This window comes from Ostrinia furnacalis, unplaced genomic scaffold (assembly GCF_004193835.3).
Source record: "Ostrinia furnacalis isolate ACB-3 unplaced genomic scaffold, ASM419383v2 OfSCF6912, whole genome shotgun sequence".
Classification (NCBI taxonomy): Eukaryota; Metazoa; Arthropoda; class Insecta; order Lepidoptera; family Crambidae; genus Ostrinia; species Ostrinia furnacalis.
The window spans coordinates 130,858-158,856 of record NW_021137151.1 but is presented as its reverse complement, the minus strand read 5'-3'; the positions used below and the strand labels follow the sequence as shown (position 1 = coordinate 158,856).

Below are 27,999 nucleotides of genomic sequence, written 5' to 3'. Positions count from 1 at the left end.
CTGTATCAGTAGTCCTCAAGTTGTTGTCTTCGCAAGACATACAATGGCCATTTAGATATAACCAATATAAATTTAATTATTTTTTAAAATGCATAAGTTTTTAAAAGACAGCGTTCTCCTGAAGAGATCAGTGGATAGTCTCCAGAAAAATGTTAGAAACGTGAAAAATGTTCCGTTGAAAAGTGTTCGCAGTGTGACCACGACAAGTTTTAATTCGGATAATTTGTTCCCCGAAAGGGCAGATTTTCCGGGAAGGCATATAGGGCCGCGAGATCAAGATGTGGTGACTATGTTAGATTTGCTGGGCTATAAGGTTGGTATAAAATATTTTTTTATTTTAATGTTATAATTAACGAAATGATCATTTACAAAATGTCCTAATGCATGTATTATCTCCCAGTGATTATGGGTGATTGAAGACCATTTGATAATGAAATCCGCCAGATGGCAATACGTAGACGCGGGGTCCAAATGCTGCATGATTGGTTATTTTTGACATGACATTGACAGATATGTCAAAATCCACCAATCACGCAGCAGTCAGACCCCACATCCACGTCCCGCCATCTAGCGGATCTTTCATTCGCGAAAACCCTCATTATTTAAATTACAGAGCTTAGACCGGCTGACGGACGATGCAGTACCGAAGAAAATTCAACTAGAGGGTCTTATGAACATTTCTGAGCCCATAAGTAAGTTAACATCTAAACTATTAAGATAAAATTAAAATTAATTGTTAAAATACTCCTATATTTATTATCCTACTCTAATTTTCAGGCGAATATGATCTCATCGAGAGAGTGCGCAAAATTGCTGAGAAAAATCAAATATGGCGGTCATATATTGGCATGGGATACCACAACTGCTGTGTCCCACACACCATTATGCGGAATATGTTCGAAAACCCTGGATGGTAAATATTAATACAAACCATTTGCTTTGTCATTAAGAATTATTTATTTTTAATTAGATAAACACAATATTTGTTTGCTTATTTTAGGACTACTCAATACACACCTTATCAGCCCGAAATCGCTCAAGGCAGATTGGAAAGTTTACTCAACTACCAAACGATGGTCAGCGATCTTACTGGTTTGGATGTTGCTAACGCGTCTCTATTAGACGAAGGCACTGCAGCTGCTGAAGCTTTATCTCTTTGCCACAGGTATGATTGGTGAAAATCAAAAATATCTCTTGAGTACATCCCAACTAATATTATAAATGCGAAAGTAACTCTGTCTGTCTGTCTGTCTGTTACGCTTTCCCGCTTAAACCTCGCAACCGATTTTGATGAAATTTGGCATAGAGATAGTTTGAGTCCCGGGAAAGAACATAGGATAGTTTTTATCCCGGTTTTTGAAACAGGGACGCGCGCGATAAAGTTTTTCTGTGACAGACAAAATTCCACGCGGGCGAAGCCGCGGGCGGAAAGCTAGTTATGCATAAGTTCCACTTTGTATTTTTTCCAATAATATTTATTTTTCAGACATAACAAAAGAACCAAGTTCGTGGTATCCGAACGACTGCACCCACAGACTTTAGCCGTCGTGCAGACTCGTCTGGATGCCTTAGGACTGGAAGTAATGGTGGTGCCAGATGTAAGACAAGTCGACTTCGCGCAGAGAGATATCTCAGCTGTACTCCTACAATGCCCAGACACCAGGGGCTTGGTGTACGATTATTCTGGATTGGCAGCTGCGGCTCAAGAACACGGGGTCAGTTAGTTAAAATATGTTTGTAACTCTAGACTTTTAAGGCTCAAAGATAATAATAATAAGCAATTATAATTTTATTTCAAAACTCCCGTCCATTGTAATATAGGGGCCTGTTAAGAAGGAGGGCAGGCGAGGGCAACTGATACCCTGAATATTTATAAGAGCAGAAGGTCTAATTTGTCTACCCCCTGCGTCATATTACCCCCCTGGCCCAAAAGATGGTAATGACCATGTTGACATATTAACCTAAACATTACTGTATCTATGCTGTATGGTCAGATTTTACCTTCTTGTATTCTAAATCTCAGGCTTGAATTTTTTTTTCAGACATTGGTCGTGGTAGCAACAGACCTCTTAGCTATGGCGTTATTGAGGCCACCAGCGGAATGTGGTGCAGCGTTAGCAGTTGGGACCTCCCAGCGCCTTGGAGTTCCTCTGGGTTATGGTGGCCCTCACGCTGGGTTCTTTGCCGCTGAACATGCTTTGGTCCGATTAATGCCGGGGCGTATGGTTGGCGTAACAAGAGACGCTACAGGACGAGATGCATACAGGTTATTACTCGATTCTAAACTTTATGTTAATGGGATAAAAGTCTAAAGTAGGTAATTTTACAAAAGTCTTGATACTTTCGTTTCAGATTAGCCCTTCAAACCAGAGAACAGCATATCCGACGTGATAAAGCGACTTCAAACATCTGTACAGCGCAAGCTTTACTCGCTAACATGTCTGCTATGTATGCAGTCTATCATGGACCCCAAGGACTGAGAGATATCGCCACGCGTGTACACAATGCTACGCTTGTCCTCGATCATGGTATGTATTACTAAATGATAAGGTATATTTTGCATTTAAAATTCAAACTCATTAAAATTACACATTACTTTTACAGGCATCAGACAACGTGGTCACAAGCAAACCAACGACGTTTACTTCGATACTCTCCACGTGGTACCATCTTCTGATCATAGTGCGAGTGACATAAAAGCTCGTGCTCAAGCGAAAAAGATAAATTTGAGGTACTTTGACGACGGCGCTGTCGGAGTGGCCTTAGACGAAACGACGACTATGCAAGATGTTGACGATTTGCTGTGGCTCTTTGACTGCCAAAGTGTTAAAGAGGTATTTATCAAACTAAATAAGGAGGATTCAAAATGGTTAAACAGTTTGCAAAATTATTATTCCATCGTTTGTTTTTTTCACAGGTATCCAAAGGTGACGTCACATCGTGCAGCATATTGAAAGGTCCCTTCAGAAGAACTTCGCCGTATCTTACGCATCCTGTATTCAACATGCACCACTCTGAGACCAGAATAGTCAGATATATGAAACGATTGGAAAACAAGGACATATCACTCGTCCACTCGATGATACCTTTGGTAAGAAAATAACTTTAGTTGCACCTCATTTTTTGTCTATTACATAAAAAATATCCAATCCAAAAATGAGTGGTTTATTGAAAACCCAACCGAATTGAAAACCTCCTCCTTTTTCTAGAAGTCGGTTAAAAGGATGCTTTTTCGCAGGGTTCCTGTACAATGAAACTCAACTCCACAACAGAAATGATGCCTTGCTCGTTCAAGCATTTCACCGATATCCACCCATTCGCTCCCCTTGAACAATGCCAGGGTTACCATACGCTGTTTGAAGAGTTGGCGAGTGATCTATGTGCGATTACTGGATACGACCGAGTGTCTTTCCAACCCAACAGGTAAGGCAAGGCAGTTCGTGATTATTTAGTCATATCATTAAACTGATCAGTAGTTTGCTACTGATCATAGTTTACGAATATTAATGAAGCCATTATGTTAAGGTGAAACCATGGAAGTCGAAGTGGAGTTTTTCTATAAGCTGTCAAAGCGGATTTCCATAGATGCTACATACAGCCATAATACGATGTAATGTAACGAACGAAATCTGATGACAAAAAGTAGTCACTACTTCACAAACTCAGTGGATTAATTTTTAATGATTTCCTCGTTTACGTCTTTGAATCTGCCAAAAATGTTTCGTGTTCCTGGCGGCAGAATCAGAAAACCTAATGAAAATAAAACAATTTTCAGCGGTGCCCAAGGCGAATACGCCGGTCTCCGCACCATAAAACGCTACCACGAGTTCCGCGGCGACACCGGCCGGAACATCTGTTTGATCCCGGTCAGCGCGCACGGGACCAATCCGGCGTCTGCGCACATGGCCGGCGCAGGGTTCCTGTACAATGAAACTCAACTCCACAACAGAAATGATGCCTTGCTCGTTCAAGCATTTCACCGATATCCACCCATTCGCTCCCCTTGAACAGTGCCAGGGATACCACACGCTGTTTGAAGAACTGGCGAGTGATCTATGCGCGATTACTGGATATGACCGAGTGTCTTTCCAACCCAACAGGTAAGACAAGGCAGTTCGTGATTATTTAGTCATATCATTAAACTGATCAGTAGTTTCCTGGTGATCATAGTTTACGAATATTAATGAAGCCATTAAGTTAAGGGGAAACCATGGAAGTTGAAGTGGAGTTTTTCTATAAGTTGTTAAAGCAGATTTCCATAAATTCTGCATACAGCCATAATAAAATGTCCTAACGAACGAAATCTGACGACAAAATGAAGTCACTGAGTTTCTTGTGCTGCTTCTTCTCAGCACTGGCCTATTTATTGTCCTGAAGCAGTGGTAGGGTTAATATTGGGACGTGTAAAAGTGCTTTTTAAAAGCCTGTTTGCAAAAATAAATAAGTTTTATAGTTTTACTACTTCACAAACTCAATGGATTAACTTTTATTGATTTCCTCGTTTAATTATTGGTCCTTGAATCTACTAAAAATGTTTTGTGCCCCAGGCGGCAGAATCAGAAAACCTAATGAAAATAAAACAATTTTCAGCGGTGCCCAAGGCGAATACGCCGGTCTCCGCACCATAAAACGCTACCACGAGTTCCGCGGCGACACCGGCCGGAACATCTGCCTGATCCCGGTCAGCGCGCACGGGACCAATCCTGCGTCTGCGCACATGGCCGGGATGCGAGTGTGCGCGATACGCGTCACGCCGTCCGGGGATATTGACATGGAGCACTTGAAGGATATGGTAGGGGTTATACAGGGTGGAAACGATAAGTGATCTCATTCGATTATTTCTAAACTATACAAGATATCGAAAAACTGGTTACTGATCCTAAAAGTGCTTCACGAGCTCTATCCAACGGTACCAAAATAGGTTACAGAATCAATTGGATCTATCCGAAAATTAAATGTTTTCATCCTCCATACTAAATGTATGCCAGCCAAACAAAATTAGAAGTATTAATTTTTTTTATTAAACAATAAACACTTAAAATTAACTCGTAAATTGCATTCTTATTTAAAATTATTCATGGAAAACATTGGTTTTAGGCTTTACTTGCTATAATATTATCAAGACATGAGTGCCATGACTGTGGCTGTACTAAATGTATGGAAGCTGGAAACATTGAATTTTAGGATGGATCCAGTTAATTTTGTAACCTATTATTGGTATCGTTGGATAGAGCTCGTGAAGCACTTTTAGAATCAGTAATCAGTTTTTCGATATCTTGTATACTTTAGAAATAATCGAGTGAGATCACTTAACGTTTCCACCCCGTATTTACTTATTTATTGAAAAAGTACCTCGATTGGTAAGCCACGAGTTCCGCGGCGACACCGGCCGGAACATCTGTTTGATCCCGGTCAGCGCGCACGGGACCAATCCGGCGTCTGCGCACATGGCCGGGATGCGAGTGTGCGCGATACGCGTCACGCCGTCCGGGGATATTGACATGGAGCACTTGAAGGATATGGTAGGGGTTATACAGGGTGGAAACGATAAGTGATCTCATTCGATTATTTCTAAACTATACAAGATATCGAAAAACTGGTTACTGATCCTAAAAGTGCTTCACGAGCTCTATCCAACGGTACCAAAAATAGGTTACAGAATCAATTGGATCTATCCGAAAATTAAATGTTTTCATCCTCCATACTAAATGTATGCCAGCCAAACAAAATTAGAAGTATTAATTTTTTTTATTAAACAATAAACACTTAAAATTAACTCTTAAATTGCATTCTTTTTAAAATTATTCATGGAAAACATTGGTTTTAAGCTTTACTTGCTATAATATTATCAAGACATGAGTGCCATGACTGTGGCTGTACTAAATGTATGGAAGCTGGAAACATTGAATTTTTGGATAGATCCAGTTTATTATGTAACCTATCATTGGTACCGTTTGAAAGAGCTTGTGAATCACTTTTAGAATCAGTAATCAGTTTTTCGATATCTTGTATAGTTTAGAAATAATCGAGTGAGATCACTTAACGTTTCCACCCTGTATTTACTTGTTTATTGAAAAAGTACCTCGATTGGTAAGCCACGAGTTCCGCGGCGACACCGGCCGGAACATCTGCTTGATCCCGGTCAGCGCGCACGGGACCAATCCGGCGTCTGCGCACATGGCCGGCATGCGAGTGTGCGCGATACGCGTCACGCCGTCCGGGGATATTGACATGGAGCACTTGAAGGATATGGTAGGGGTTATACAGGGTGGAAACGATAAGTGATCTCATTCGATTATTTCTAAACTATACAAGATATCGAAAAACTGGTTACTGATCCTAAAAGTGCTTCACGAGCTCTATCCAACGGTACCAAAAATAGGTTACAGAATCAATTGGATCTATCCGAAAATTAAATGTTTTCATCCTCCATACTAAATGTATGCCAGCCAAACAAAATTAGAAGTATTAATTTTTTTTATTAAACAATAAACACTTAAAATTAACTCTTAAATTGCATTCTTTTTAAAATTATTCATGGAAAACATTGGTTTTAAGCTTTACTTGCTATAATATTATCAAGACATGAGTGCCATGACTGTGGCTGTACTAAATGTATGGAAGCTGGAAACATTGAATTTTTGGATAGATCCAGTTTATTATGTAACCTATCATTGGTACCGTTTGAAAGAGCTTGTGAAGCACTTTTAGAATCAGTAATCAGTTTTTCGATATCTTGTATAGTTTAGAAATAATCGAGTGAGATCACTTAACGTTTCCACCCTGTATTTACTTGTTTATTGAAAAAGTACCTCGTTGGGTAAGCCACGAGTTCCGCGGCGACACCGGCCGGAACATCTGCTTGATCCCGGTCAGCGCGCACGGGACCAATCCGGCGTCTGCGCACATGGCCGGCATGCGAGTGTGCGCGATACGCGTCACGCCGTCCGGGGATATTGACATGGAGCACTTGAAGGATATGGTAGGGGTTCTATTTTATTGTTTATTGAAAAGTGTACTTCTATTGTCAATTGGTTATACTACCTCTTGCACCTTCTCTTCATCATTTGATTATGCTCAGTTATTATTACGATTCCACTATAGAAGAAGCCAGCAAAGAGAGCTGTGCAATAAGTAGATACTGTTGTCAGTATAAAACAACTTTACTCAGTCCATTTTTACGACCCTTTAGAATTTGAACCAAAGTTGTACGAAGTTCTATAAATAACTTATGTGGTATTTAGTTTCTCGTGTCTTGTAGTGTTAGGTTATTGCTTACCGGCCAGCTTCTAAACCAGTGGTTCTTAACCGGTGGTCCGCGGACCACTGGTGGTCCCTGGAGGCATTCCAAGTGGTCCGCGAAGACATCGTAATAAACAAGTGACGTGACGTGATGACCTCAACATCATGGGGGGCACCAGACCATTCTGGGGTGTCTTACCTCCCCGCTACTACGCCGCCACTGTGTGTGGTCCCTGACAAGAAAGAAATTAGGTAAAATGGTCCCTCATGACATAAAGGTTAAGAACCACTGTTCTAAACTATCGGGTCATTGTAAATTGCTGGCCGTCATTAAACGTTACTGAAAGAAGATGATCGAAGACGCCAAATTCATCTCTGCATAAGCATTAATAAAGTTTTTGTTTATTTTTCTCCATAGGTCGAGGAGCATAGCGCGAACATTTCCTGCCTGATGCTGACGTACCCGAGCACATTCGGCGTGTTCGAGGAGCGCGCCGCCGACGTGTGCGCGCTCGTGCACAAGCACGGCGGGCAGGTCTACCTTGACGGGGCTAATATGAACGCGCAGGTAAGACTGATAAGAGAAGCGTGGGCATATCGTGCCTGATGCTGACGTATCCCAGCACATTCGGCGTGTTCGAGGAGCGCGCCGCCGACGTGTGCGCGCTCGTGCACGAGCACGGCGGGCAGGTCTACCTTGACGGGGCTAACATGAACGCGCAGGTAAGACTTACATAAGAGAAGCGTGGGCATATCATGCCTGATGCTGACGTACCCGAGCACATTCGGCGTTTTCGAGGAGCGCGCCGCAGACGTGTGCGCGCTCGTGCACAAGCACGGCGGGCAGGTCTACCTTGACGGGGCTAACATGAACGCACAGGTAAGAATTAGGGGAATCAGACCACCCAGGTAAGTAAGTCTTAGTTAGGAAGCATTTGCATGGACATATTGAGTGGAAGGGGGCAGGGGAAGGCAATTACCTTCCCTGAAAATGGTACTCCCTACGTGGAGCGTGTCTAACACCGGATACTACCTAAAAAATCTAATTTGCCCACCTGAGCCACATTACCCCTGCGGCCCTGTGGGCACAGCCACACTGCCCCCCTGCACTGTGGGCAGGTGAAGACAACTGTCCCCCCTGAAAATGGTACTCTCTACATACTTACTACTTACCTTAAAATATCTTCCATAAGTGTCTTAAGTCAGACCCTGTCTAAATTTCTAATTTTACTATGAATGCTCGAGCTATTCGTGTATGACGGACCATTGTCACGATGAAACACCGTGCTGCCCGAAGTAGTCACAACTGCTTAAGCGCACCTTTATGCAGTCACATCTTGAAGCTGTTCATACTAACTGCTTTAAGTTGTCCGTGTATGGCGGGGACACATTTGAACATAATATCAGTGTACAACTTAACTTGAACATTGTCAATGTCAGTATATAAATCGTGAATTACCTTTTTTAGGTCGGACTTTGCAGACCGGGAGACTACGGCAGCGATGTATCGCATTTGAATCTGCACAAAACCTTCTGTATTCCTCACGGAGGCGGTGGTCCTGGTATGGGGCCTATTGGTGTGTGAGTATTCACACAAATATAATTTTTAGATCTTCTCTTGTTAGACGGTGCGCTTTTCAGTAAGAAATTGGTTTCAATAAGACGGCTGTCTGGCTTAGAAGTTCGCGTACCGCACTAATATAAATGCAAATATGTATATGTATGTGTGAATGTATGCGTGAATATTTTATTTATTTATGATTGATTCACGTCTTCTTTTAGCAAAGCCCACTTGGCGCCCTTCCTACCTTCGCATCCAGTAGTAGACCCGTTGGCGGACTTAGGAGATGCCGCTCACAGCTTTGGCTCCGTCAGCGCAGCCCCGTTCGGATCGTCGGCCATTTTGCCCATTTCTTGGGCGTACATAAAGGCAAGTATGAATATGAAAGCACGCAAATGAATTTATTCAGGTGCAAAAATACAGGTGACAATGTAATGAATATCTGACACGAGTACCCGAGCCAGTACTGGGAAACAACGCTCAAACCATTCATTCACTCAATATCATTTTTCTATCCAAAATGTTAAAATTATATTTTCTTTTTGAAATTCTCGTTCTCCTAATAATGTTCAATGTATCTCTGTTATTCAGATGATGGGACCAAAAGGTCTAAAGCGGGCTACGCAAGTGGCCATTTTGAATGCTAACTACATGTCCCGCCGGCTAGACGGCCACTACAAAACGCTGTACAAGGGTGAGCGCGGTCTGGTTGCGCACGAGTTTATCATCGACGTACGGGACCTCAAGAAGACTGCTAATATCGAGCCTGGAGACATCGCGAAACGACTCATGGACTTCGGTTAGTGTTTTAGAAAAATCTGAGGATGTGACCAAACGTCTAAACCTAGGCGCAGACCACCGACTTGGTTGGCCGATAGTTGGGCCCTATTTTAATTTGTATAAAGAATCGGCCGATACCAAATCGGTGCAATGTGCGCACTTTCATACATATCCATACTGATTAACAGCCCGACTTAACTATCGGCCAACTAAAAGTCGGTGGTCTGCGCGTAGGCTAAAGCCACGCTAAAGCGGACTATTAAATCTTCATCTTGACTGCAAACTTTATGTTGCGGTAGCTAAAGCAGCAAGCAAGCGATTACTTGTCCTACTGCGCAACACGTCTGCGCAGACAGCGTATACAGATACAAATCTTTGCTTTAGTTGATGGCCTCAACTTTTGTTACACGACCTACATCTTTAAACAACTAAACATAATCTTTTTCAAATGTCCAGTAGTGTTATGTTCAGTAGTGTTTGTGCATTGTAAAGCAATTAATCGTTTCGTCGGCCGTTTGGTGTAGTGGTTCGAAACGGACTACTATTCCGGAGGTAGCGGGTTCGATTCCCGCACAGTGCAAACATTTGTGTGCATGAACATATTTGTTTTTATTGGACTGGGTGTTTTCTATGTATAATAAGTATGTATTTACAAAAAAAAAGTATTTAACAAGCTTTGCTTAGTTTGGGACTAGAAGCGCAGTGTAAAATGTCTAAGGATATTTATTTATTATTATTATTACATATTTATTATTATTATTTATTATTATTTCTGAAGAAAGAAATCTCTACAAATGTCACCATATTTTTGTTTTAGGATTCCACGCGCCTACAATGTCTTGGCCGGTAGCTGGAACGCTGATGATTGAGCCCACAGAATCTGAAGACCTCCAGGAGTTGGACCGGTTCTGCGAAGCGCTCATTACCATCAGGAAGGAAATCAAGGACATTGAGGATGGCGTTATGGACAAACGTTTGAATCCTTTGAAGGTAGGCCAGAGTTTTTTTTATATCGGTCCAATCGAACTTGTCTAAAACCCTTTCTTAAAACAGGTCTGCTGTGTGAACAGGCTTTTATGTAAAAGTTACTTATTACTTACCTATTTTGAATACAAATAATGCTAATGTATTTTTTCCTTCTCAACAGATGGCCCCACACACGCAAGAAGAAGTGATATCAGAAGACTGGAATCGTCCGTACAGTCGGGAACAAGCCGCTTTCCCAGCTGTAAGTTAATTTTCATTTTGATTTAATTGTAATCTATTTACGTCCAGTTACATAATTATAAATATGTTATCTTTTTAGCCATTTGTCAAAGGCGAGACGAAGATTTGGCCAACAGTAGGACGCATCGACGATATGTATGGAGACAAACATCTTGTATGCACATGCCCGCCAGTACTAGATGACTTCTGAGGAATTCTCTAACTAAAGATAATTAATATAATAAAACAGCGCATTCGCAGTCATAATGTAATGTATATTTTATCAATATTGTCGTAGAATAAATATCATTTTCTAACAACCGAATCTCTTTCATTTTTGCAAAGATAGAAGTTTACCCTTTAGTGGTATAAACAGTAATTCTGCCGTATCGTATATTGACCTTGAACAAGTAGTCTATCTTCTTAATCTATAAATATATTTATATTGCGAAGGATTACAATATCATTTTTCAATGGATCAAGGCAACGTGTTTGTTTTGTCCCTAGCTCAAATTACAGATTGGAATACGAACAGCTTCAAAATCATAACATTAACAATTATTCTAAAGTTTCCGCTTACATTATTATTAAATAACAAAGCTCTACATATTCCAATCGTGCTAAGAAGAATTTTAAGCGATTACTTTCAGATACCAAGCTGATACTGAATTACAAAGATTTAAAACGGATGGTATTTTTACCTAAATTTTAATGCTATATCAAGATTCGTAAAAATGCAAAACTAGAAAATAAATTTCAAAACAAGGTTACCTTAGAAACATCGTAATATAGTTAGTACATAATCAAGCGTAAAATATCAGTAAAAAACTTAAAAAGTAAGTTCACACAACTAAATTCTAGCAGTTTAAAATACAACTAAATAGTAGTTCACTTCGGAGAAGAATTGATAACATCTTTGGGATACATGCCTAGTCTGACTCCGAGTTCTTTGGGCATACGCATCGCAGGTCGCGTCGGGAACGGGTGATAGGACCCCGTGGAAGGACTACGGGGATAAGATAACGATGAAAGCGTATCCGTTTCTATTAGAGAAGTGATCGCACTACACGTGTCGTCCGATTCTACTATTGTCTTATCACTTTTTTCAGCGTACTCTTTGGGAAATGTAGGAGTCTCTCTAGGAAATATCTTGGGTGATATCGGCGTGGATACTTGGTCCAGTGACGTGATTTGACACAATGTATCACTGGAGTTGCTCTTCATCCCTGTTGGCGAGTCGTCCTCGACAGAAGGTTCGTACGTGAAACTAATGGAGGACGTTACTACATGAGCGAAGTCACTAACTTGGCTTGAATCAGTCTTTGATATTTTTTCACAAGCCTTCGGCCCTTCATCGATAGTTTGACTGCAGATGTCGCTAGCTTTAGACAAAACAAAGTCATTGTATTTGCTTGAAAACGGATATTGATACTCGTCTGAAGTGTAACGTTTTTCGCATGTAGAAGGATCTTTAGGCTCTGTTGAAGGCAGAGTGACAGAAGCTTTAGATTCTCCGGAAAAAGAATGCCTGGCCCAATCACCCGAGCCAATGGCTTTAAGATCAGCAGATAAATCCTCCAAACCCGACAAATCACATGTTTTTCTTTTGTAACTGAAATCGTATTTTTTTTCAGCCTTGTCAAATACACTTTTATATTCACATTTTGCTAGGAAACCTTTGTTTTCCCACCCATATAAATCAGTTCTATTACCAAGACTTTCATTACTGGGTGATTTTACATTTTTTATACTAAACTCGGGATTTTTTGTTATATTATTACGTAATTCTAAAGAAGAAGGATCATCTATTGAAATTGGTCTTACACGAATAAAATCACTTTTGTCTGCAGATACATCACCGACATTACGTTTTCTGTAACCTATTAGAGAATCTGAAGTGGATTCCTTGAGTAAAGGCGATTCAATTGGCTTGTTTTCAGGAATATCATTGTACTTTACTTGTGTCTTAGAATTTGTATCTACACAGGTTTCGATGTCATGTACTTTTTTTGGTTGAGAAGTTTCCACAATATTCTGTTTTGTTAATATCCTGCTTAATATTTTAGAGTTTTCTTGAATAATTTGTAATGCTCTTTCACTATTTTTCCTTCCAGATCGAATAATATGGTCTTTAGGTGAAACATTTTCGTGTTCTTTTGGCCGTGGAGATTTTACTGGTGTTTCAGATTTTTGTAGTAATGGGCTTTTAATAGATTTCTCTTGTTTGAAATCTGTTTCACTGGTTTTGATATCACTACTTGTTAAATCCAAGCTTGGAGATTTTTTGTGAGTGAAACTATGACTTTGTGGTAAAGATGACGCTCTTTCTGTTTCTAATATAACAAACTTTTCATTGTGATTAGTTTGAAGTGTTAATGAGTCTGGTTTTTTTGGGAATCTTGAATGTCTTTTCACAGCCCTTCTATTAGGTATTTCAGAGTTATTCGGATCTGTCACACGGGCACCGAAAAATTCAGGACTATGCTCAAAATACTTATCTATTTTTAAAGGAATGGGAGGTTCATCTTCGCTTACTATTATACTTTCAGCACCTGGACTTCTTGGTGGACTTTCTAAGTCCGAAACATTTTTATCTGATAAATCTATGTCAGGCACAAAGTTAGGGTACATCACAAAACTGTCTATAATATCCGGAGGTCTCGAAGAAGCAATACTCGATTGGGATGGCGGTTTGAAATTTGCCTGGAAATCTAAATTATATGGAGATTCCAGGCCTGAACTACACTTATACGAAATGGATAGGTCAATTGGACTTAGTTCAGTTATATTTTTCGGCGGTTTGCAAAGGTTTTTAGGCCGTATTAGTTCATCACTGCCTAATTTTTCTTCGGTTTTTTTATTGCTTAATCTTTGTAAAATTTCACTCCTATCTGAACTTAAATGGGGCGTATATGGAGATATACTTTTAAAAGGACTAACAGGCTTAAAATGATCACTTTCAGAGTTTACGATGACGGTTTCTTTTAGTTTAGATTCAAATCCATCAATGTATGTTCTAAGGGGTTCACCAGCTGCCGAATCAAGATAATCAGAAATATTTTTAACAGAGTTATCTAATTCAGTAGGCTTATATTCTTTTTCAGGTGAAAATTTAATTCTAGTTTCCTTAACAAGCGGAGAACGCACTACCTTTTTTGGTGAAATTGGTGCTTTCTTTTCTTTGATTGTTCCAGCAGTTTTATCTTTATCATCGTCAGGCAGTTCCGGTTCAGAATCACTACCTTTTTCGTTTTCGTCACAAAGACTAGTATCTGTGCTAGTCGCAGTGCGTGACGAATATGAGGAAGTTTCACTGGAACTGCGCGATCTTAAAGATGCTATCATCTGATTAGCTTCAATTTCGGACACGATTACTCCATCACCGGCTTCGTCCAGATCGATTGACGCTTTTCTTATCTTCTCAGAAGATTTTTCTTTTTTAATGTCTTTCCATTTGAGCGAATTGCGTCTGCTTATTGATTTACGGCTTTTTTCCTCCTTCCAGCTGATAGTGTCAGTTGACCGCCCTCTGTGGTGTCTTTCCACGTGTTCTCGGGGAGATGAAGTTTGTCTCGTAGGGGGCACCGCGCCTAGCGGTGGCCCGAGTCTTCTTCCTCGAGAGCTGACGATGGCGCTTTTCCCCAACAATAGGTTGTTGACTGTTAATGACGTTGGCGATGTTGGTACTCCAACTGAAACATGAATTAATTAGTTAATTTAATATAGTTAAAATACATACCTCTGAAAAATAACAGTATCTTATATTACCAGCGGCATGTCGTGCGCAGGCTGCAGCTAATATCACATGAGCTTGTCTTTGACGTTCTCTTAGGCGTGCGTACTGGCGTTTTAGTGCTCCGATGTCTAACGAAAGTCGGTCACCGGCGCCTACTCGTTCTTCTCTTCGTGGAATCACCTATGAGAAACGATTCTCGTATTACAATAAGATCCAAAATATTATAACTTTAAAAAGTAATATATGTACTATGTAGTTATGATTACCGTAGCTAAGGCCATTCTATTTCCATCGTCACTGGAGTCACCTTCATCTTCTGAGTAGAATAAACGCAAACCACGTTTTGTCATAGTTTGCATCTGAAAATAAACAATAATGCTGAAATAATATTTATTATCTTCTGCTTGACTTATTATAATCACGCTCACGTAAACCTTGTAAAAGCCACTCGACAAGTGCGAAGGTTTTAGGTAACAGGGTCGGCGTCAATCTGTAGCAGGACCACGTTACGCTACGCAACGCTACGATGCACAGATTGCACAGCCGCACAGTGGTCCCGATTTAATAAAACATGGACATTGATGCTAGAGGCACGAAAATTTTTTTGATGGTTACTGCTATGATAACTAATAAGGCAAAAAAATATTATAATCATACGACGTCTATTTCGTAGTAAAAAAAATATATACATATTTTTTGTATGGAAGAAATTACGTTTCTGTCAATTTTTCGAAATTCTTTAACGATGTCAAGATGCCGATCACACATGTTATAAAACAAGTGATTTTGTGTATTTCATGCGAAGATACTTGTCACTTATCTCTGCGTACTTTTGAGTTATCGAGGGTTGAAAAATCGATTTTTTTATATCAAATATTTCCACAAAAAATTGCCAGAATTACAATATGGTGTATAAGGGACACCTTTGATGACACATAACAACGACTCGCACTCGCGCGCGCTCGTATGCATGAACTTTTACTAAAATAAAAAAAATAATTAAGGGAAATACTTAATACAACGTTGTATGTATAGGTCCGCTGGCCGTCAAAAAGTAGCTTATACGAGAGGTTGCCCAATTTACAATATGTCTATCATTGATAACTCACACAAATATCATCTCTCTCTGAAGGATAACAAGTTTTTTTTTGTTTCCAGAAGCTCTTGATAGGATGGAAGCCCATAAATACTCTCTGAAGCGAGAATGAATCTCAAATTGCGATATTGCCATTTTGACAAATTACATGATTTAACTAGCGCTAACCTTTTTGACGGCCAGCGGACCTATACATACAACGTTGTATTAAGTATTTCCCTTAATTTTTTATTTTATTTTATTAAAAGCTGATGCATAAGAGCGCGCGCGATTGCGAGTCGTTGTTATGTGTCATCAAAGGTGTCCCTTATACACCATATTGTAATTTTGGCAATTTTTCGTGGAAATATTTGATATAAAAAAATCGATTTTTCAACCCTCGATAACTCAAAAGTACGCAGAGATAAGTGACAAGTATCTTCGCATGAAATACTCAGAATCACTTGTTTTATAACATGTGTGATCGGCATCTTGACATCGTTTAAGAATTTCGAAAAATTGACAGAAACGTAATTTCTTCCATACAAAAAATATCTATATATTTTTTTTTACTACGAAATAGACGTCGTAGGACTGTAATATTTTTTTGCCTTATTAGTTATCATAGCAGTAATCATCAAAAAAAATTTCGTGCTTCTAGCATCAATGTCCATGTTTTATTAAATCGGGACCACCGTGAGCCGGCGTGAATTTGTAGCGGTGCTACTCTACGACGTAGCAGCCGGCGTGATTGTAGCGGTGATACGCTACGACGTAGCAGCCGGCGCGGCGTGACTATAGCGGTGCTACGCTATGACGTAGCAACCGGCGTGACTGTAGTGGTGCTACGCTACGACGTAGCAGCCGGCGTGATTGTAGCGGTGCTACGCTACGACGGAGCAGCCGGCGTGACCGTAGCGGTGCTACGCTACAACGTAGCAGCCGGCGTGAATCTGTAGCGGTGACGCTACTACGCTTGATGCATTTTATAAAGGTAGCACTTATGGCAGATAATATGATATTGCACTTATTTATATGACTTACTGCGGAGTGTAGGGGCGGGTGGTAGTTAGGCGGGGCTTGCGGCGGCGCGGGCGGCGTGACGCGGTAGCGGTGCAGGCTACGTAGGCGCGGCAGCTCAGGCACGGAGCCGAATGCGACCACGCGCGCCACCAGCGCTTCGCCCGCCTCATATACTGCGCCCGCGCCGCCGCCCATGCAGCTGTAGAACTCGTCTGCTGAACGCGCTGACAGGATTCGGCTAGAATTAAGATTTCAGATTTTTGCTTATTCATTATCAAAAAGAGATTCTTTATAGCACTTGCATTCGGGTCGTATAAGGGTTGGCACTATTCATGACTATTCCAATGTTAATTTCTGTACAACGATGTGTAATAATATTGGAAGTTGATATCTCTAAAAGTGTCTCCATTTCCTTATTTCAAATCGTTTACCTATTTGCTGTTAAGACGAAGAAGATACTTAGGCTGAGTTGCACCACCCAACTTTGACCGTAACTATGACGATAACCGGTGCTTTTTGTATGGAATTTGACATATTTTTGACGTTTGTCAAAGTTAAAGTAAGATGGTGCAACCCAGCCTTAGCTATTAACGCTTATTAAACTTAGTTGGAGTTTTTGAAAAAGTCTAACTGACATGATAACCCAGATACAGACTCTTGTAACATATCCCAAATGGCGAGGGCCGTGAGCAACAAGACTTCATTGCCATCCAGCAGCACCAGGTCCCATATCCTAAGCAGGGACTCTCGCGGCAGCCACGTGGCGTACAATGTTAGGAACCATTGCATTGTGAACACGTCTGGTAGAGGGGGCTCTACACCACCACCTGTAATAAAGCATATTTTCATTATTAAACATTGTTTTTTCAAAGTAAACAAGTAAGACGTTTACTGACAGAACAACGAGNTTGCAATATGTTGTTTTGCCAAATGAGAATTTGCCAAATGAAAATTTGCGAAACGTTGTTTGCGATGTGATAATTTGGGAAACGTTTTTTGGCCAAACATTAGTAATCCATGATATTGCACTTATTTATATGACTTACTGCGGAGTGTAGGGGCGGGTGGTAGTTAGGCGGGGCTTGCGGCGGCGCGGGTGGCGTGACGCGGTAGCGGTGCAGGCTACGTAGGCGTGGCAGCTCAGGCACGGATCCGAAGGCGACCACGCGCGCCACCAGCGCTTCGCCCGCCTCATATACTGCGCCCGCGCCGCCGCCCATGCAGCTGTAGAACTCGTCTGCTGAACGCGCTGACAGGATTCGGCTGGAATGATGATTTCGGTTTTCCCTTTATTATTCTCAAAAAAGAGAAGACTTACCTTTGATGCTCTTCCATTAAAGTCGTATATGGATTCACTCAATTTCAATGTTAATTCCTATACAATTGATGCAGATTCGTATAGATATTGGAAGTTAAGTTTCAAAAGCGCTTTTAAGACTTTGACCCTACTTTCCTGAATTTGAGAACCATACTTTTTCAAATGATACATTGTTTTGTTTGTCGGCCGTTTGGTGTAGTGGTTCAGAACGGACTACTATGCCGAGAGGCCCCGGGTTCGATTCCCGGCCGGGCAGAAATTGAAATCATGAATTTTAATTTCTGTGACGGGTCTGGGTGTTTTCTATGTATAATATGTATGTATTTACAAAAAAAAGTATTTAAGTATGTTTATCCCGTCGTCTAGTACCCATAGTACAAGCTTTGCTTAGTTTGGGACTAGAGGCGCAGTGTAAAATGTCCAAGGATATTTATTTATTTATTTTATTATTTATTATTTTGAGGGAAATAAAGTTAGTGTCAAAGAAGTCACTAAACTGGTATTTGTTAAGTTACATACTCTTGGAGCATATCCCAAATGGCGAGGGCCGTGAGCAACAAGACTTCATTGCCATCCAGCAGCACCAGATCCCATATCCTAAGCAGGGACTCTCGCGGCAGCCACGTGGCGTACAATGTTAGGAACCATTGCATCGTGAACACATCTGGTAGAGGGGGCTCTACACCACCACCTGTAATAAAGCATTTCATTATTAAACATTGTTTTCTCAAAGTAAACAGGTAAAACGTATACTGACAGAACAACGATTAATTTCAGAATACTAGCAATGTATAAAAAACTTAACCTTGTTAAAGTAGTAACTGCAATTACTTTTACCATCAGATATTCTTTGCAAGTGGTCCATATGGTTTGCTAGGCGCGGAAGTCGAAGCCTTAGTAGGTCTCTGAAGGCAGCCATGTCAGCTGACAGCCCTCGAAGGTCGTCTGCGAAGTAACCTTCTGGAAGAACTGCCTCCACCAAGTATATCATAACCTGAAAGTTTCAAACCAAGTATTAAATTATGTTTCTATTGTAATGTCCTAAGTTAATTCCTCTACCGAATACCTTTAGCGAATCAGCCTCTGATTTCTCCATGACCTCAAGAATTATAGCAGCTAACATATTGAACCCTTGGCAGTAACCCACTTCTTTGTTCCATCTACAACATAAGACAATCGTGAATACAAATGTGCATGATCAAGCTTATCTTGAGTAAGTGGTGCGACAGATTAATGTGGCGAGACGAAATCGCTTGGTCAAGGCCAGACTCGCTTTATTGTTCTTCGGTTTAGATTCCAGACAATGTCCGAAATGTCTTTATTTATCCTATCGTGTAATGCCTAAATCATAAAATACATAAGTAGCTCCTTACATTACCTACATAATCTACCTAAACATAACATCAATCAAGAGATTATAAGTAGCGATCGCTAATTTTGTGTTCAGGATACTTAATAGCATCAAAGGTCCTGCCGACTCAAGTGTACCTAATGTACGAGTATACCTAATAACTATGTAGTGTTGCTCTTAGTTTATACTCATCGCTATTAGTGTTGTCTTAACTCTAACATGTTACAAGGGGCTTACCTTGCATAAGCTAACAGTACCCTCCGAAGCATAGCCTGATTCTCGCGTCCCTCCGTCCCGCAAAATAGGGAGCAGCCAGTTCGATGTAGATCCTGTGAATAAACAATGCATAAGCTTAAGCACACAACGTGAGAAGAAACGGAATTTGTCATTTCATGTGTTCATTTGAAATTGCAAGAGACAGAATACTTCTTGTACGCACACTATATTTTCTAACAAACACTATTCGACGTAGTGTGTTTGGGTCTAAAACAAACAAGGGTACGCATGTCTTTGTGTCTAAGCGAGTCATGATGGAAACGTGTAGTATGCTAAGCATTATGTAGGGACCACGCATACAAAGGACAATGTATTGTCCGAGGAATTTTGTTCTCTAACATATACTTAATGTAGAACCAGCATGGCATTCGACAGTCAAAATTACAGAGTTACATGAACAGCTCAGCAATTTATAATACTGAATACTGGTACATATGTAGGACGTATTGTGTAAGTACGAGTAGCTAAGAGAATTTGAAAATACACATGAATCTAAACTGAAAAACAAATTTAAGCTCAAAGAGGTCTTAAATTCTGAATTTTAAAATTCAGATTCTATGCTCAGGTTTGATCGAGAGTTTGTGCTTTCAAGCAAGAAAATTCAAAACCAACTCAGTTAATTTATACTGGTATCTACCTACCTACTATTCTTGTACTAATATAAAAGTAATTACCTTCAGAATCTGCGCGCCGAGCTCAGTGTCATCGGGTTGAGCCGTGCCTCGGAAACAGGCACGCTCCGCCAATGTCCATTCCACATTTCTTGAGGACAGGTGACGCTCCGCTAGCGTCAGCCATAGCTACAACAAAATATCCGATAAACAAAATAAAACTATCGCGTAAATCTACCTTCATTTATTATTAAAAAGGTACGCCTCTGGTAAACGTGATACGACTAGCTAGGGACACCCTTAAAGTTTAGCGACTCTGATAACGATTTTGTGAATCGGTCCTAAGGTATTAAATTATTTCGCGGCGGATGTTGTGAAACTCTAAATTTAGACTGTTCTCCGATCTCCTTACGCAAATGAATGACGTCAAGGTAAAGTTTGATTGCGAAAACACGAGCACGGTTTTTCAGGAAAAGTTATAAAAAGTATTCGCAGTTTCATTATAAAAAGAAAGGTGAGGGGGATAAATCGTATAATATATCAAAATACGTAAACAGATAGATCACTTACAAATCAGAAAGTTTTTATACCTATTTATCAGTAGGTAGTAAACGTTCTCATGTTGCATTAAATTGTTGAACTATTTTTCTATAGGTATTATCATTTAATTGTATTAAAAAACTGCAGGACCAAAAATCTCTCTTTGCTAATCCTAGCAGCAAGTGCCGCTAACGTTAGATAACTGATCAACCAAATATTGACTCTTTACCCCAAGGTAATTCCAATGGTGTACGACCGGTTTCGATCTATTTTGATCGCCGCTATGTTATGATTTGCCTCCCAGTACCCACTAATTAGGTCTTTTGAGGAGCAACGTTTCTTATGTCTAACTTTATCTGGGTCTTGACATGTTTTTCAGGAGTAAGCAAGCAACAGTTAGTAGCTTTACAGTAGGAGGAGGTCTTCATCATATCAGTTCACGTACCTTTTTCCGAAAGTGATGCGGCACTCCGGCGGGCAGCCGCGCGACCAGCCGCATCGCGTGCAACCACTCGGCGTACCCGCCCTCGCCGGGGCCTTCGCCGCCCGGCGCCACGCCGAACCGCGCGCCGGACTCGCCCGCTGTAGGCAAAGGGATGGTGAGCAAAAGACTCGCCCGCTACAGATTTTTTTTTAATGCAGAACAAGGCTAATTGCCTTACTGCCTGCCTTTTGACCGCAATAGCATCTGGTGTTCAGTGAGATGCAGTCTAGAAAGTTGCAGATGCAGTAAGTGCCTAAAAAGGCCATGATTCTTAGTGTTCGGGAAATACAGCAGCAGGATGGCGGGCAAAAGACTCGCCCGCTGCAGACTTTAATGTATGGAGAATAAAGTAATAGTCCGCTGCAAACATAGCAATAATGAGCAAAAGACTCGCCCGCTACAGACATAAGGACGGTGAGCAAAAGACTCGCCCGTTACAGACATTTATGGATGGAGAATAAAGGACTCGCCCGTTGCAGACACTGATGAAGGAGAGCAAAAGACATAACGACGGTGACGATTTTTCCAAAAGTGATGCGGCACTCCGGCGGGCCCGGGGCCTTCGCCGCCCGGCGCCACGCCGAACCGCGCGCCGGACTCGCCCGCTGCAGGCAAAGGGATGGTGAGCAAAAGACTCGCCCGCTACAGAATTTTTTTTAATGCAGAACAAGGCTAACTGCCTTACTGCCTGCCTTTTGACCGCAATCGCACCTGCCTGATGTTCAGTGAGATGCAGTCTAGAAAGATGCAGATGCAGTAAGTGCCTAAAAAGGCCAGGATTCTTAGTGTTCGGAAAAGACAGCAGCAGGATGGTGAGCAAAAGATTCGCCCGCTGCAGACTTTAATGGATGGGTCCGCAGCAAACATAGCGATGATGAGCAAAAGACTCGCCCGCTGCAGACATAAGGACGGTGACGCTTTTTCCGAAAGTGATGCGGCACTCCGGCGGGCAGCTGCGCGACCAGCCGCATCGCGTGCAACCACTCGGCGTACCCGCCCTCGCCGGGGCCTTCGCCGCCCGGCGCCACGCCGAACCGCGCGCCGGACTCGCCCGCTGCAGGCAAAGGGATGGTGAGCAAAAGACTCGCCCGCTACAGATTTTTTTTTAATGCAGAACAAGGCTAATTGCCTTACTGCCTGCCTTTTGACCGCAATCGCACCTGCCTGATGTTCAGTGAGATGCAGTCTAGAAAGATGCAGATGCAGTAAGTACCTAAAAAGGCCAGGATTCTTAGTGTTCGGAAAAGACAGCAGCAGGATGGTGAGCAAAAGACCGGCTGCAGACGTAGGGATAGTAAGCAAAAGTCACGCTCGTTTTAGATACCTATAGGGAGGGTGAGCAAAAGTCACGCTCGCTGCAGACTATAGGATTTGTTTTATGCAAAACATAGCAAGTATTTTTCGCACCTGATGTTTACTGAAATGCAGTCTAGGATACCTGCCCTATAAGTGCTTATTCACTCTCGCCGTATTACAGTGTTCAGGAAAGACAGCAGAAAATTGATGATTATAAGACTCGCCTGCTGCAGACATAAAATGGCGAGCAAAAGACTCGCTCGCTACAGACATAAGGATTTTTTTATGCAGAAAAAGATAGGTATTTGACCGCAATTGCACCTGATGTTAAGTGAGGCAGTCTAGGATCTCGGTGATGGCCATCGGGCCAGATGGCCGCCTGCATTGCACAGGTCACCAACTCACCACCACCGTCGGACGGGAACAGCTGTGTGCTTCCAGCTGTTCCCGTCGCCCCCCGTCCTGGGCTTGTAGGGCCCGCCGTGTAGGCGGGCAATCGCCGGGAGGGGCTGTGGTATAAGGCTTTGTCCGGAAACCCACAGTCTCCTCCCACTTATGGTGAGTGACGGAGCACCGGGGTCTTTTTAGTGGGTATGCCTCGTCCTTTTGACTTGGTGAGCCCCACATAACCTACCCTGTCCCCGCAGGGTAGGTATGCGATTCAACGCATTTTTTCCCCATTAAAAAAAATGGCAGTCTAGGATATACCTGTACCGTAAGTGCTTATATTTACTCTCGGCTTGAAAAGGTCCAGATTATAGTATTCGGAAAAGACAGCAGCAGGATGAGGGGACAAAAGACTCGCTCGCTGCAGACATAACTTTGCAACTGTCCACATTGCATGCCGTAACAGCCTTTAATTAAGACAACTCTTAGTTCTAAGCACTTTTAGTTATAGTAATTCCATGTATGCGTGTTTGTCTTGTTGGTTGTCCTTGTCCTAATAAATAAAATAAAATAAATAACGATGGTGAGCAGTGACTCGCCCGTTACAGACATTTATGGATTGAGAATAAAGGACTCGCTCGCTGCATACATCGATGAAGGAGAGTGAAAGACTCGCTCGTTGCAGACATAACCATGGATGGTGAGCAGAGGCGTCGGCAATATAGCTAAGAAGGGATATTTTCCAGACAACACCGTGGCTGGTGTATACTAAATTTTACAAATTTTCCTGACGAGAAAAAAGGGAGAGGACAGTGTTGTTTAAGTTAAAAGCGGAAGATGGTTGATTTCATATTATTATTTTTAATTTTTCATCATGATTTAAAAAAGTATTTTTAACATATTAGTTATACTTAAAAGTTTTAAAAAGACGTAAAGCTCAAATTTTTCTCACGAATTCGTTGTAGTGAAGAGTTACGACTATTATAACCTTAAACGTTAGTTAGGGCGGGAAACAATTCGAAGCTGAAAGTCTGAATACGTAAAATGCGGTATTTTATATCCATATTGTCATACTTTAAATATTGTTAAAATGATATTGTTGTAGGTCAGGAGTTCATTACATCATAAGTCTGTCCGCAATTAATTAGTATCCGTATAGTAGATTCATTAAGCCAAATTAATGCATTATTTAAAAGATTGTGGGATTTGTATAGCTTGAACCATTGTTATATGATTAACTGACCACAGTATTGAACGAACGAAAAATCTCAAGAATGGTGAAGGCCATATCTAGAACTTGGCACACATTATGAAGAACTTGTTCAAGTACGCTACGCTACAAATGCTACGCGGTTTCGTAGCAGCAAGTACGTAGATTTCCACAAGGTTAATGGTAATAAATTAAGCTAACTTGTTAAGTATAAAAATAAACAATAAGTTTGTGCTTAGTTAGGATTTTTTAAATAATTATATACACTATAAGGATATCAATAATGTCCTTATTTTCTATGTAAAGTAATTCTACCTAATGCCGCTCAAACCTGCCCAAGGCGCTAATTTGCATAATAAATTACTAAGAGCAGGAATCATTTAGCCCTAAACAAATGTAGTACGATACTAAAATTTTCGAGACGTGACTCTAACTGAATATAAATGAGATAGGTATCAACTGAAATGTTTGTAAGCGAGTGACATGTGACTCTACTTGTGAGGTTTCATGCTTTTTATATAACAACTATTAATGAAGATCATACCTGAGCTCGCCCTCGACGAACCTGCTAAGTTCCTGAGAGAGTTTAGAATAGCACTCATCTGTTCTGCACGAGGTACACATTGGGTAATAATAGCATATCTCTACGACTGCACCAGGCACCGTGTAAGCGACCTGACAGCTCACCCCGATGCAGTGTCACTGCGGTCCGGCGTGCGAACCATCCTCAGGTAACGCGCGAGACTGTTTTGTCACATATCGAGTAGATAAATCACTGTACAACATCAATATAACAAATCGGAAAAGTGAATAATTATATGCCATATTTCGATAGCATTTGAGACTGCGTAGTGGACCAGCTGATGTGGTGTTTACAGGGAAAGTCGCGAAAGGAGCGGTGGGGCTGGCCGCCCTGTACTATAGAATGGCATACGATTGGAATCGACGGCGACTCGGGGGCGCCGAGGAGGTAGAGAATAGGCTTTTGTCATGTTAAGTTATCGAGGAGCGTTTCATAGTGGCAGCATTGGGGCATGCGCAGTGGGAGTCGCCGCCGCGTCTGTGTGCGTCGCGTATCGATTCGCTGCCGCTGTGTACGTCAGTGTCGGATACAGATAGCCGGGAATAGCACCTTGCGGCCAGTTTCCTTTGATGTGCGTAAAGCTATTTTGAACCCTTATGAATGAAACTGTTCTAAACGTTTACTGTTCAAGCCCGTCGTTTGCGGCTAGGTGCTATACATGTAAAAGTGCTTTTTTAAAGCCTATTTACAGAAATAAATGAGTTTTAATACAACTTTGGCGTACCTAATGGGTTTATAATACAGCGTACACGATTTAATTTATTTTACTTCTGAGAAACATGGTTTCATGGAAACGACTTAACATCGCGCACACTGACGTATGTAGCTAAGAAGTTTTGTCCATGAGATTGGGTAGATACTTAGCTATACCTACCAACATTCTGTGCAAAATGTATAACACCATAAAATGTAAATTGAAATATGACAGCAGTAATTAATTATACCAGGCTCGAGAGCGTCGCGCTAAATGCTTCAAATCTTCTCATTTATCATCCCAGTTATTTATTGATAGGGCGTCATTATTAAAGGTACCTACTTGTCTGATTTATATGATATCTGGCTTCGTAAGCATGATGGAAAGGAATTTAATTACAATTTTATACAATCGTAGTAAGCCACGTAACAAGTTTTTAAGTCTACTCAATACACTTATTCATCAATACTTTAACAGATATCAAAACTCGTAAAGTAAATGACGTCATAAAGAGTGGGAAGACAATGATAAATGGTTTATCATCATCTCATCCATAGGACGTCCACTGCTGAACATAGGCCTCCCCCAATGCTTTCCATATTGTCCTGTTGGTAGCGGCCTGCGTCCAGCGCCTTGCTGCTACCTTTACTACGTGTATAATTAATATATCTAAGGCTACGTACTTATATGATGAAGAAGTATTGTAAACGCGGCGCACAGCCGCTTCTGTTGTCTTCTTAGCCGATCTCTTGCCCTAACTCCTCTCGCCAACTTCTCCCCTGTCGTCATTAACCTCGTTTCCCACGCTGCTGCTTGTTCCCGAAGCTCATCTATACCTAAATAAATAAATATCAATGTATTGTACAGTCAACTTGATTGCTTGTTAAATCAATCGTACCAGCTCTATTTTTTATACGTAGCCGCCTACGTAGATAATATTTCAAAAAGTCCCTGGGCAGCCACTGAAAATGTAATCAGAGAACTAATAAAGGGTGAGCGGGCAAATTGAGGTCCATATTAGCTTCGAAAATAAACAGGTATTGTTATGCAAATAAAATATCGTAGCGGTTTTTGTTTGATATAAAAATAAGAGGATTTGTAAAGGGCAGCAAGAAAATAACGAAACATTTTTATGCCGCAGTCGTGTATGTCTAATGAGATTCGAGTTTTGGAGACAAATCATTTTGTGAACATCTGAATATTCAAGTAAATTGGCGTATGTAACTTACAAGAACTATTGTCAGTTCACTGACTTCTTACTTTACTTCGTGATATGACCTCTCTCTTTGAGAATATCATTGTCCTTTGTCCCTTTTATGGGTCAAGGGCGAAAGGTACAAAGATACAATGACATTGTAGGAGAATTTTAACGAGCGCCTGTTTTTTTTTAATTGACCTACGTACGCACCTAGAGCTTCCAGATAGTTTCGTTCAATAGCATCTGTTTGTTCACCGCAGTTCGACTGCGATGAGGTCACTGATGCGACTGATATGGACCTGTAATTAAAATGTCATTAAATAATTAATCAAATAAATTAATTATAGTATTTCAGTGTTGTCTCATACCACAATTTGGGTCAGTATACCTATAAAACCTTACGCACGTCCGACTTTGAGTGATTTGATTCAGAAAATAGGTTAACAGCTTTGTTGGACAATGAAACGAAATAGAATTCTGTGCGAGTAATAGGTACTATGGATTTAAATCAATTATTGGAGCTTTCTGAAAAATCTTACCCACGACTGCAATAAGTAGCGCTGTTACTGCTCCAGTCCCGTTGATCAGCGTAGAGTTCGTCCAGTAACTCCTCGATGAGGTCTTTCACATCCCTTTTCTTATATTTAAAAAAAAACTTATTTATTAATATGTATTATGGCATGTCCACTGTTGGACGTAAGACTCTACCAATATACGCCACTCAGTCTTATTCCTGAGTCTTACGAGTATTATTAGATCTACTATTGGGTATGGATTTCTTGTATTACCGCGCGAATCTTTCAGTTGTATCTAATTACAAGTATGAACAATAGCTAACTAAACTACAAAGTTCCAACACGGCGTTAGAGTATAGTTGCACTCTAATGGAGAGACTGTCAATCTTCATTCAGGAGTTAACTAACGCTGTTTGCGTATTTACTCTTCGCACACTATACATAATTTGTATGTACCTACCGCTAGTACCAAAAGTTTATAAATTGTGTAAAGTTATTACATGTTGTTAAGATTCTAGGTAAGGACCAAGAGAACGGTAATTATCATACTGACTGAAGAGTAGTTATTATAGAATCAAAAAAGTTAAACAAAGGATGAAGGGTTGGTAAGACCGTAGATCTTATCTTACTAGGTTATAGCAATGAATTACTGACCTGCGTGTTATTTTTAATTGGAGGCAGAGGCACGGAAGGCTTCTTCGCTATGCACTTGAAGTCGGGCAACTTTATTCTTTTAGTTTTCTTCTCTGGCTTTGGTTTTTCAGTCACGAGCGAAGTGAAATCCAATTCGAACCTTACCACTTTCAAATTTATAGGCTGGTTGATGTTTATTGTTTGCATTTTGATGAACTTTGTAAATATTTTTGTAAACACGTCTAAATTGACACTAATTTGACTTTAACTTTGTCAGTTT

The 27,999-nt window shown here is 40.9% G+C and overlaps 2 protein-coding genes across 4 annotated transcripts; one reads left to right on the top strand and one right to left on the bottom strand.

Annotated features, from left to right (window-relative positions):
- LOC114362894 (glycine dehydrogenase (decarboxylating), mitochondrial) lies at window positions 1-11,514 on the top strand. Of its 3 annotated transcripts, XM_028318467.1 has the most exons (20): window positions 1-313; window positions 614-692; window positions 778-913; window positions 1,001-1,165; window positions 1,487-1,715; window positions 2,043-2,266; window positions 2,353-2,528; window positions 2,605-2,834; window positions 2,918-3,091; window positions 3,239-3,423; window positions 3,776-3,902; window positions 4,718-4,792; window positions 7,661-7,680; window positions 7,836-7,965; window positions 8,711-8,823; window positions 9,025-9,172; window positions 9,395-9,602; window positions 10,401-10,573; window positions 10,731-10,811; window positions 10,890-11,514. In XM_028318467.1, exons 1-20 carry the CDS (start codon window positions 89-91, stop codon window positions 10,998-11,000), a joined length of 3,009 nt encoding a protein of 1,002 aa, XP_028174268.1. In that variant the 5' UTR covers window positions 1-88; the 3' UTR covers window positions 11,001-11,514. The 3 variants fall into 3 exon arrangements, with proteins under 3 accessions (XP_028174268.1, XP_028174267.1, XP_028174269.1); XM_028318466.1 differs by lacking the exon at window positions 7,836-7,965 and having other exon boundaries at window positions 7,661-7,810; XM_028318468.1 differs by lacking the exons at window positions 3,776-3,902; window positions 7,836-7,965 and having other exon boundaries at window positions 4,591-4,792; window positions 7,661-7,810.
- Window positions 11,224-27,993, bottom strand: LOC114362895 (uncharacterized). Its single transcript, XM_028318469.1, has 14 exons — window positions 27,741-27,993; window positions 27,111-27,208; window positions 26,782-26,870; window positions 26,057-26,209; window positions 21,165-21,301; window positions 20,243-20,368; window positions 19,530-19,621; window positions 19,008-19,101; window positions 18,779-18,935; window positions 18,461-18,632; window positions 17,670-17,886; window positions 14,792-14,884; window positions 14,558-14,705; window positions 11,224-14,481 (listed from the first exon to the last, which is right to left on the bottom strand). The coding sequence occupies exons 1-14, from the start codon at window positions 27,924-27,926 to the stop codon at window positions 11,678-11,680; spliced, it is 4,566 nt and encodes a 1,521-aa protein (XP_028174270.1). The 5' UTR covers window positions 27,927-27,993; the 3' UTR covers window positions 11,224-11,677.
- Window positions 27,994-27,999: the final 6 nt, after the last annotated feature.